Source organism: Lagenorhynchus albirostris, chromosome X (assembly GCF_949774975.1).
Source record: "Lagenorhynchus albirostris chromosome X, mLagAlb1.1, whole genome shotgun sequence".
NCBI classification, from domain to species: Eukaryota; Metazoa; Chordata; class Mammalia; order Artiodactyla; family Delphinidae; genus Lagenorhynchus; species Lagenorhynchus albirostris.
In genome coordinates, this window is record NC_083116.1 from 70,164,239 (window position 1) to 70,176,359 (window position 12,121).

Sequence of the window (12,121 nt, forward strand, 5' to 3'; positions counted from 1 at the left end):
TAGGGCAACAATGGTTAGTTTTGACTGTGCTTATTTGTGCTATAAAATATCGATCCTAATTGGCAGCTATTTGGGCTTTTATATCTGCCGACCTCCGTTTTTGAACTGTAGTCACTAAATGTAGGGGTTCTGGCCTGACAAGGCCCATGCATTTCTTCAATTGGATGGGGAGCAGGGACAGTGTCACCGGCGATCTCGAAACTAGGAGGGAATGTTGACCAGGGAGCACCGCTGCGGCCGATCAGAGGAGCAGGAACCGGAGCCCGGGCTGAGTCCGAAAAAAGCCGGATCCGGACGGTGGCTCCGGAACGGCTGTAAGTGGAAGATGGAGGAGCCGGAGGAACCGGCGGACGGTGGGCAGTCGCTGCCCCCGGTTTACATTTACAGCCCCGAGTATGTTAGCATGTGCGACTCCCTGGCCAAAGTCCCCAAACGGGTAAGAAAGGTTGGGATGAAAGACCGTGGGTTTTGGGGGTGTGGGTGGGGGGCCGGTGGACGGGAGGGCATTAGGAAGCGAAGAGGATACAGGGCTGGGGGAAATCTTCAGCAGAAATTTGGGCGGCTGTACCAGGTGATGGAGGAAGTGTTCCCTTAGAGAGTTTCCTGAGAGCGCAGCGGGGCGTCCAACGGACAGGTGGGGGTGGGGTGGAGGTGCGGGGGAGGGGGAAGGGATGGCATGGAGGGGATGGTGTCTCTACTGCCAGGGATCCCCGAAGTGGAGAAGAAGCTGCAGGAGAAAAGTGTTCCAACACCTCCGTAAGGCCCGATAGCTTGCTCCTTAGCGATTTAGATACTTTGTATTGTCTAAAGTGCTTTGTAACTGTTAAGTAAAAAGGGAGGGGAGTTAAAAGTTAGTTCCTTTGTTCAGGATGATGAAGTCGATGGAATTTCTCTGAATTAAACATTTGAGACTATTTTCTGCCTTTTTTTCTTCCTTTTTTGCTGATGTTTTTAGGCCAGTATGGTACATTCCTTGATTGAAGCATATGCACTGCATAAGCAAATGAGGTAAGTTGTGCTTGAACAGAGCCCTGAACCCAGGTGTTCATAGCCTTAACTTCCTGCTTCACAGTGGGGCTAATTAGGGAGAGAATGGTCCTTTTTTAAAAGTTTTTTGTGATTCACAGTGTTGGTAATCTGCCTGTAACCTAGTAAAAGCTCTTGAAGAATTAAGAAAACTCGAAAAAAGTACATGAAGCAGTTAAGAAATAGGACTTTATTGCTGGGAGGGAAGTATCCTAGGGATAGGTGTTTTGTGGAGGTTTCGGGGTGAGTACTTTTGGGTACTAAAACCTATCTGATAGAAAAAAAGATGTTCAGCTGGGAGGTGTTCTGGTTTTGGGGTTGTTTGTTTTTTGTCTTTCCTAAGCCAGCTCTGAGAGTATGGGTTCAACTTAAGACTTTTAGATACACCATTACCACCACCAAACTTTAATGATGAGCCTGGAGACAGTCAAGACCAAAGGAAACTCCTGGAGCCAAGGCCATAACTCAGCACAGAGCTAAGTGCTTCTTTAAAAAAAAAACAAAAAAATGAAGTTGCTGTTTGTTGTTATAAGAGTAAATATTAGAACCCTGACACTTGTAGGATTATTTGTGACATTTTCTGGCCAATTGGGTGAACATCTGTCTATGCTGGCTAGTGTGATATGCTTCATTTATCTCCCAGAAGGTAGTGTAAATTTTATCCTTATTATTAACAAAATAATTTATTGAGTATCTTCTTTATGAATGTTTTTCAACCGTTTTTTAACCCATAGGTTTGGTAAACAGAAAAACTACATGCTTTCCATTAAAGTTATTTAACAGTTCAAAAAATTACTTTGACAAACAAGAAATCAAAGCAAAGCAAAACTGTCTAATTTCCTTGCTGTTAAGTAGGGAGGCTCTCAGTAAGGATTTGTTAAGGAAGAGGAAGGGTATTAAAAGAGGGAGCAATTAGGGCCGGGAAACATGGTACAAGAAACTGTAAAATTTTTATTTTAATGGGCAGAGTTATCACTTCTGAGGGTGTAGACATGTTTTCTTGAAGAAGAAGCAAGACTCCTTGGATCTTAGCTATATATATTTACTTTTTGAGGCTGAGCTTGCTTGGTGATGGTAGTAGCCTGTATAACCATATTAATTCAGGAGAAACTCATGGGCATGTTCCCCTTCAGCAAACAAAAAAAACACTAATGCCTCCCTGTGGCCTGGGTCATGCGTTTTAAACTTGAATGTGCATATTAATTACCTTGTTAAAATACAGATTCTTTTTTTTTAATTGTATAGTTGATTTACAATGTTGTTTAGTTTTTGGTGTACAGCAAAGTGATATATATATATTCTTTTTCATATTCTTTTCCATTATGGTTTATCACAGGATATGGAATATAGTTCCCTGTGCTATACAATAGGACCTTGTTCTCTTTCCATTTTCTATATAATAGTTTGCATCTGCTAAGCCCAAACTCCCAATCCAAAATATATGGAATGTTTCACAAATTTGAGTGTCATCCTTGCATAGGGGCCTTGCTAATCTCTGTATCATTCCAATTTTAGTATATCTGCTGCTGAAGTGAGCACTGAAGTACAAATTCTGATTCAGTAGGTCTGAGGGGAGGCTGAAATTCTGCCTTTCTAACAAGCTCCCAGGTGATGCTGCTGCTGGTCCATAGACCCCCCTTTGAGTGGTGAGGGCTAGAGAGCAGTAGTGGCAGTGGCAGAGTCAGGAAGAGGATATGGGGACTAGGCAGCTAGAAGTTAGAGGTGGTTAAGTCCTGTTGTTAGGTTAGCACCCTGTATTCTCTCCGTCACTCCTATTTTCACTTCCTGTGAACAGTGGGTTGAGAGCTTCTGAGCAAAGCCCAGTTCTAGCCTGTTTGCTCCTTCTCTCCTTCCTCTCAGAGGCAGATGTGAGGGACCAATTATAGAAACTTTCACATTTTTTGGTTGCCTATTTTTTAATCCTTTAATATTAATAATAATGACAGTTATCCACAAGGCATTTTCATGTATGTTATCATTTAATCTTCACCTAAGTCCCATAAGATATCCCCACTTTACAGATGAGGAAACTGAACTACAGAACAGTCAGCTTATCTGAGGTTATAGAGCTGGTAATTAGGACGGGAAGCCAGTTCTCTGACTCCAAATTCAAAATTCATGACAATACAGCTGCCTATTAAAGTAAAAATGTAGTTGAAAGGATTGTATTTGCCCAATTAGGAAAACTGATTCAAATGAAAATATCTCTTCCTACTGGTTTGTCATGAAAGTTGTAACTCACAGAGCAAAATTTGTCTAATACCTGATTATTTAACTTAAATATAATAACTCTTTTTTTTAACCTGCCTATAAACTCAAGGGAGATATCTATCCTCTCACCCCTTTTTAATGGAGTCAACATGTAGATGTGAGGAAATGAAGACTGTATTGCAGTGGAGGAACAGAACGTGTTTATTGCTTCAGCCTCCTGGAACCAGAAGCTGGAAGTTGTATTTTCACTCCAACTGCTGGCTCCTGCTTCCAGGTTCTGGCATACTCTGGATCTGACTCACTCACCTTTCTTTGTTCCCTGTTATTATTAGGATAGTTAAGCCCAAAGTGGCCTCCATGGAGGAGATGGCCACTTTCCACACCGATGCCTATCTGCAGCATCTCCAGAAGGTCAGCCAGGAAGGAGATGATGATCATCCAGACTCCATAGAATATGGACTAGGTAAAGTCATTACTAGGCAATGATGGGAGATAGATGACCTCCATCTATAGATCATAACTACTTAATCTTTTATAACTTGCATGATGGTCTTTAATACTTTTAAATTAACAACTAATGTGTTAACCACAATATTAATCTTCCTTTAACCACACTCCCATATGAATTGAGCAAAATTAATGCTGGATCAAATGGAGGAAAACCTTTCAGTTGCTTGGCGCCCTAATAGCAGTGCCCAGATTGGGTCTGGCTGTATGTACACTGATTTAACTGTCCTGTGACCTTATATTTTAACTTCAGTGTATATTTATATTCTTGCTAAGTTTGATGCCTTATCTCTCATTAAACAGCTGCATTTTTAAAAGCCATAAGTGGCCAATAGGATAGTCTAGAGAAACAACATGATTTAATAGAAGAACACTGGACTGGAGGTATGTGTATAGGGCAGGGGTGCGGGCTTAAGACACCAGGGGGTCCCAGACCTGGCTCTGTGTCATCACAGATATGACATATCACCTCTCAGTCCTCAGTTTCTCCATATATAGGATGTGACTAGTTAATCTTCAAGGTTTAGTCTTTCTAGCTGTAATACTGAATAATTCCTTCCCCGACATTGAAGGTGTTTAGCTCTCATTTTGGAGCTGGTGTTAGCACAGTAGCTTTCTGGTAGGGTATGTTGTTGTCATACCTCAATCTACTCCTCCTAATAGGGTACTGGACCCAATTCCAATGTGTGGAGGGGGGAATTTCCCCCCACACCACCAAACAATGCTCAGGACACCAGCTTGGTGTCCTACAATTCAACTCAGTTCTGACACTCTCTACCCGGAGAGAGCATCAGATTCCACAGGTGAAGTGCTCAGTCCCACAAGACTTCTCTCCACATCAGACATCAGTTGCAAACCCAAGCTGTTACCTGTGCTCTGGCTGACAGGCTGCAAATTGGAGGTTCTAGCAACCTCACCAACTCAGAATGCCAAGCACAAGTCCAAGTTGTTACCTGTACTTCTGACCAACTCTCTATAAATCAGAAATTCCCATGACCCCCTCGAATTTAATTAATTTGCTAGAGCGGCTCACAGAACCCAGGAAACCCATATATTCACTAGATTACCAGTTAATCATTAAAGGATATAACTCAGGAACAGCCAGATGGAAGAGGTGCATAAAGGCAACGTATGGGGAAAGGGCATGGAGTTTCCATGCCCTCTCCAGGTGTGCCACTCTCCCCAAATCTCTACGTGTTCACGAACCCAGAAGCTCTCCAAACCCTCTCCTTTGGGGTTTTTATGGAGGCTTCATTACATAGGCATGAATGATTAAGTCATTGGCCAATTGGTGATTAAGCTTGTTGACCTAAACAAGTAGGCTGCCAGATATTTCTCCATCAAAGATGGGTTTGTTTGGGATCAGCAGAGAATTGCAATTTGGGGTCTGCAACCATGGCAAGCCATGGCAAGGGAAGCAGAACACTTTTACAGAGAGGGAAAGGAACTTGGGAGAGCTATGGTTTAAAAAAAAAAAAAAAAGAGTCCATGGCTTTTTCATTGAGTCCTTGCCAGGAAAGAAAAGTCTTTCTTCTTGTTAAACTTGGTTATTGTTTCAGGGTGTGAGAGCGCCCCCTTCTGGTCTCCTGACTATTTAATTTAAGTTTCTGTTTATTCATTTTTTACAAACTCAATCACCAGTTCCTCTGGCCTCACACAGGAGGTCAGGGGGATGGAACTGATAGTTCCAACCCTCATAATTCTACTGGCAACCAACCCCCATCCTTAGATGTGGTCCACAAGTTACCTCATTAATACAACCAAGACACATCTATAACTCATCATTTAGGAATTCCAAGAATTTTAGGAACTCTGCCACAAACTGGGAAGAAATACAGTTGATCCTTAAACAGCGCATGGGTTAGGGGCACCCACCCTCCCTCCGTGCAGTCGAAAACCTGAGTATAACTTATAGTTAGCCCTCCACATCTGCAGTTGCGCATCCGCGGATTCAACCTACTGCTAATGGTGTAGTACTGTAGTATTTACTGCTGAAAAAAAATCCACCTGTAAGTAGGCCTGCGCTGTTCAAACCCATGTTGTTCAAGGGTTAACTGTATATTCTTTATTATAAGTCATAATATCACACCCCTCTTTATCCAGCTTATTTTTTAACAAGCTCTTCTGATGTTTGCCTGAAGGTTATGACTGCCCAGCCACTGAAGGAATATTTGACTATGCAGCAGCTGTAGGAGGGGCTACAATCACAGCTGCCCAGTGCCTGATTGATGGAATGTGCAAAGTAGCGATCAACTGGTCTGGAGGGTGGCATCATGCAAAGAAGTAAGAAAATGACCTTTCTGCTTTCTATCTCTTTCCTTGAGTCAGTTTCTTATTTATGTAAACTCTTATGTTTATTGTATTGGCAGTTATTGAGAGACGTGGGGGGTGTGTGTGTATGACACTTTACTACACCTTCTGAAGAGATACAAGTAAAATAAAAGATGACATAATATAGTGGAACGTGTACTATTGAAAGTCAGGACACCTGGGCTTTATGCCTACTTTTTCTACAAACTTGGCTGACTGACTTGGACAGATTAACCTCTCTCGGTCTCAGTCTCTTCATCAGGAAAATGGGCAGAGCAAAGGATATTAATCTAGATATCTAGACAATCTCTAAATTCCTTTTAAGCTTTCTGGAAATTCCCCTGTCTTCAAGGAACTTATACTCTAGAAACATTATTAAAACTAGAATAATTGGGGAGCAACATCAATTTTGGTACCAATTGAATATATGTATGAGATGAAGAGATTTAGCAATAAGGAGCAGTTAATCATGGAAGTCTTGGAAGAGGTGAATTTTGGAGCTAGTTCTTGAAAGGAGTGGCAAACAGATTTTTGAATAGATGGAGAATTGATGAGAACAGATTTAAAACAAAAGGCTGAAGAATCAAAAAGGAGACTTAGGGCTTCCCTGGTGGCGCAGTGGTTAAGAGTCCACCTGCCAATGCAGGGGACACGGGTTCAAGCCCTGGTCTGGGAAGATCCCACATGCCACAGAGCAATTAAGCCCATGCACCACAACTACTGAGCCCATGTGCCACAACTACTGAAGCCTGCGTGCCTAGAGCCCGTGCTCCGCAACAAGAGAAACCACTGCAATGAGAAGCCCGCGCAACGCAATGAAGAGTAGCCCCCACTCGCCACAACTAGAGAAAGCCTGCACACAGCAACAAAGACCCAATGCAGCCAAAAATAAATAAATAAAATAAATAATTTTTTTTAAAAAAGAGGCTTATGCTGCCATCTCTAAGCAGCAAAGTGGCAACTTAGAGGTGTTACCCTAAGGAGAAAGGGCTTGTGCAACAGCTATTGGGTACTACTTGGAGTTACAGGAAAAGTCCTTTTTGAGTTTGATGTTAACATTTCAAACAGCTATACTCTGTGTCTGACAGGGACTGCTGAGCCTTATTCAGCATTTGGTATCTTGCTTAAGATGGCTGTAGTACATGTTGGAGGAGAAGGATTTTATTTATTGATTTATTTATTTTTATTGAAGTATAGTTAATTTGCAAAGTTGTGTTAGTTTCAGCTGTACAGCAAAGTGGTTCAGTTATACTTTTCAGATTCTTTTCCATTATAGGTTATTACAAGACGCTGAGTATAGTTCCCTGTGCTATATAGTAGGTCCTTGTTGTTTACCTATTCTATATATAGTAGTGTGTATCTGTTAACCCCAAACTCCTAATTTATCCCCCCCTCCAGAGGAGAGGGAATTTAAAAACTGAATTTATCAATGTGCTATTTGAGTGAAATAAAGCAGCAGTGGTAGGAACTGCCAATGCATCATTCACACACCAGTTGTTCATACTATCTGCCATGACCTTGATACTCTAGTGCTCTTGAGTCCAGAGAAAACAGCACTTTATTTTTCAGAATAAAATCTTGAGCACAACTTCAGCATATGCAGATTAAGGTAATAATATGGAATTCTTTTCATCAAATGGATAGATTTCATGACCAAGGAAATCCTTGAGTAAGTTTACTACTAGAATCTACAACTGAGGTGGTGGAGCATAGAGAAACTGTCTTTAGTAATGAGTTTTACATGGTCTTAAAAACAAAGAGAAACAACCTGCCTTTTGTTAGTTTTTGCTCTATTAAAAAAATTCAAAATCAAGACAGTGATCTCTAGGAGGGAAAAATGACCCTGTCTGCTTCAAGCTATAGATAAAAGGGACAAAACCAAGCTTCTCTGAACCAAGGACTTCTCTGCCTTCTCATGCTTAGCAAGTTGAAAAGAAAAGTAGTGTGGTTTCATGGGAAATGCCCAGTCCTACAAGTCAGCTCTAGTTTCTGCATGTGGCACTGGAGCAGCTTATATATTTAAATTCACCACTTAAGGCCTCCTAGGGCCTGGGTCAGTTTGCAGTGGAATACCCAGGTACCTGCCACTTCTTATTACTGTTTTGCTGCCAAAGGAAGCACACTCTATCTCCAGCCAATTATGGCTGCCTCTGGGCTGTATGCAAGCGTGGGCATACCCACACGCCATTATCTTAACTGTTTCAGACAGCTTGCAGCTGATCCTACCTGGAAACAGACATGCCTGTGGTAAATATAAATTACCAAGAGTCTCTAGAGATTGCCCCAATTCAGGTCCAAATTCCAAGGCGTTCTTGGCGCCTCTAGAACCTCTGCAGATGGAATACAGGCATTTAGCCCACAAACTTACATCTAGCGGGCATTTATCTCTTATAACCACAATATCTGTTTAAACCCCCGTATCCCCAAATACATGTACAGGTTCATACATGCCATTTATTCATTCAACATGCATTGATTAAGCACCTACATAGTGTCAAGCATATTTTTATCATAACTAATAAGCAGAGCTACAGAAATTGAAGCATGGCACATTTTTCCCCTACCAATTTTGAAAAAGAAATCTTTTATTTCAAAATATCCAGGTGCTGGCAGGATTACAGTGAAATTGGCACACTCTTTGAAAACGTTGGAAATGTTAAGAGTGGGGAAAATGTTTGTACCTGTTGACCCAGTACTATTATTCCCAGCAATATTCTAAGGAAATAAACCAATTCTGCCCTCAAGAAGTTTATCTCTTAGAGGTAAGACAGCAAATAATTGCATCTGAAAGCCAAAGAAGAGTGATTTTCAAAGAAAATTCTGCAAAAGAAGAGTAATGAGAGACTAATGCTATTAGATATTAAACATAAAAAACTGTGATAATGAAAACACTGGTACCACTGGTATAAGATTAGACAAATGATGTTATAGTATACTCCCCAAAGAGACTGTTGCATATAAGAATTCAATCAGTTATAAAGGATGTGTTGCAAGTGATTGGAAAGGATTGTTCAGTAAATGATGTTGTGACAGCTTGTAGCATTTATACTCTCATCTCCTGTAATAAACTAAAATAAGTGGCAGCTGGATTGAAGAGTTAAATATAAAAAAGCAAATTAGGAAAAAAACCCTAGAATGAATGAATATTCATCAGGCTTCTAAAGGGGAATAGTTTTCTAAGCTTAGGAAAGAATAGAAGAAAAACAAAGGAAAAGATCAACATATTTGTATAAAATTTTAAAACCAAAATAACTTTTATGGCCATTTCAAAAATAAAATCTAAACACAGACTAGAAAGGCATATTTGACATAAATATGACAAAATGTGACAGGTTTGCATTTTCTCAGACATTCATACAGTATGATGTATAAGAAGAAATATGGGCAAAGAACATGAATAGACAATTTACAAAGGAGTTTTAAGCACAACTGGAAAACATGGGACAATGTTCATCACTACTAATCAAAGAAATGCAGATAAGTAGGTAACTTATCTAGCCTATCTTTACCTATCTTTACCTCTTTACCTAGCCTATCTTTAATAGAACTGAAAAAAAATGGTACTGAGTTTGCTAGTAATAGTGTGGTTTGGGTCAACCCCTTAAGAAAACAGTTTGGTAGCCAGCATGTATTAATGCCCTTTTATCTAGTAATCTACTTCTGAGAATGTTTCCTAAGAAAATAATTCAAAATATGGAAAAGAAACCTGAAGATATTTACCAGTGTTATTTATTTTTTAAAATTAGACATAACATGAATATCTAGCAATAAGGAAAGGGTGAATCCATTCCATGGAATATTATGCTGTTATTTTAAATGATGATTATGAAGACTATGGGGCATTTCAGAAAAATACTTCTGGGTTAATAAAACAGGTTTTAAAATTGTTTGCACACTGCAGTTACAACTTTGTAAAATACATGCATTTTTTTTAGTACATGCATTTTTTTAAAAAAAATTAGTGGGAATGATAGTAGTGGTTACGTTAGGGTGACAGAATTAAAATGATTTTTTAATGTGTTTTTCTAGTTTTCAAAATTTCAGTAATGAGATTTTTTCTAACTTTTGCAGCTAAAATTTTACCAAAATAAAAAGAGGCAAAAAAATAGTTACAGCAAATATTAACAAAGGGTTAAAATCATTAACTATTCTAACTGATTTTTTAAAACACTAATATTCAGATAAATTAGTAAAAGACATGAACAATTTACAAAAGAGGAAACAAATAGTAAACAAACATGAAAAAATATTTAGTATCGCTAATAATTAGAGGAAGAAAAATTGAAACATTATATATACATGTATATATTTTACTTCTACCAAATTTGAACCAAAGGAAGAAAGATCTTAACTCATACATCTATTATTCTTGGTAATCTAAGGAAATAAGCCAATCCAAAATATGGAAAAGCTGTGTATATGAAGATGGTAATTTCTCTTTCACGTATAATAGCCAAGAAAAAAGGAGGGAAGGAGACCTAAATATTCAACAACAGTGGGATGGTTACGTAGTATACTGCAACATATCCACTTGATGGGCTACTATATAACTATTAAAAATGGTGGTTAGGACAACTACATAACAAGAAAAAATGCATATCGTATATTGTTGGCTTTGCTTTTAAAGGGCAGGTAGCTACAGCATCATATATTCACTCTGATTAGAGATATGTAAAAAAATATCTGCATATGAAAAGAATTTCTAGAAGGAAATACAACAAAATGATACCAGTGACTTTGTGACGATGATGATAGTATGATATATATATATATATATATATATATATATAATATATACATACACACACTATATATATATACTATATGTATATGTGGGTATACACACACAGATATATACATGTACCTTTTCTCTGTTTTATATATTTTCATATATTTTCTCTAATATGATTATATTACTTTTATTAATAAAACTTTTTATAATAAAATCTGCTTGGAACAAAGTGGGAAGCTGTTACAATAGAGGCATGATATGGTCGGTGTATGCTAGAGTTAGGCACAAGGTAGTGGGGTGTCCAGAAGGAGTGGAATGCACCACTTACTAGTTGTGTATGTGACCTTGGGGTTATTTCAGGAACAGCATGTGCAGAGGCACAGAGGTGTGAAAGCTGAGGGCACTTCCAGGTCTATAATTAAAGCTGAAACCAAGGGCTCCTATAGGCAAGTGGCTGGAGGTGAGGTGGGAGAGGTATGAAGGGTCCTGTTTGCCAAGCTGAACAGCTTGGACTTGATCCTTCAGGTCAGTGGTTCTTGACCTATTTTGGTCATGGACCCCTCCGAAAATCTGATGAAAGCTATATAACACTGTCCCTAGAAAAATGTACATACACAAATTTTTCCTTATAGTTTCAGAAAGTCTAAGGATCTCCTACAGCCCATGTGTGGATCCCTGGTTAAGAACCTTGGTTTAAAAGAGTAAAGAATCACTGAAGGAATCTTTAGCCAGGAAGAGGTAACATGATCAGATTTGCATTTTAGGAATATGATTCTGGCAATAGTTGGTAGATAAATTGGTGAGTGTTGGGGGCCAGAATGTTGACAGAGAAATCTGTTAGGACCTTTACTGTGATAATAATCTATCCTAAAGGAGGTGAAAGCTGTGGTGATGAGCATAGATGAGAGAATAAATTCAGGAGTCATTTAGTAGCTAGAATAGGTAGGAATGGTAACCAGTTTGATATAAATGATAAGGAAGGAGTGATCTAGATTTCTTATGTAGATGACTGAGTAATTGTGTTACCTTTAACCAAGAAGAGTAGGGGATGGGGACTGCTCTGCCTATGGAGCATCTAATTAGAGATGTCTATTACAGAGTCGGCAATGGGGTCCAGCCTATGACTTCTCAACTTTAATGTGCATACAAAATACCCAGGGATCTTATTAAATTGGAGATTCTGGTTCAGGTCTTGGGGGAACCTGAGAATCTGCATTCCTAACAAACTCCCAGGCAATACTAAAGGCTGCCAATTTGTGGCCCATACTTAGACTAGCAAGAGGCTGGAGCTCAGGAGAATCATCTTCACTGAAGATACAGATTTGGGAGCCAGCA

General features: G+C 39.3%; 1 protein-coding gene and 1 non-coding gene across 9 annotated transcripts in view; one reads left to right on the top strand and one right to left on the bottom strand.

Moving 5' to 3' along the window:
* Positions 1-49: 49 nt before the first annotated feature.
* Positions 50-12,121, top strand: part of HDAC8 (histone deacetylase 8) — a 243,585-nt gene continuing 231,513 nt past the window's right edge. For 3 of the 8 annotated variants that reach the window (XM_060137598.1, XM_060137596.1, XM_060137597.1), the window contains exons 1-4: positions 50-436; positions 956-1,008; positions 3,570-3,700; positions 5,886-6,027. In XM_060137598.1, the coding sequence (XP_059993581.1) occupies positions 212-436; positions 956-1,008; positions 3,570-3,700; positions 5,886-6,027 (551 nt within the window). In that variant the 5' untranslated portion in view covers positions 50-211. Of the gene's footprint in view, positions 437-955; positions 1,009-3,569; positions 3,701-5,885; positions 6,028-8,657; positions 10,185-12,121 lie in introns of those variants that run through there. The other 5 variants (XR_009538448.1, XR_009538449.1, XR_009538450.1 and 2 more) reach the window with 4 other exon arrangements.
* On the bottom strand, positions 2,462-2,565 carry LOC132514221 (U6 spliceosomal RNA). Its single transcript, XR_009538705.1, has one exon. It is a non-coding gene; the product is annotated as a U6 spliceosomal RNA (small nuclear RNA).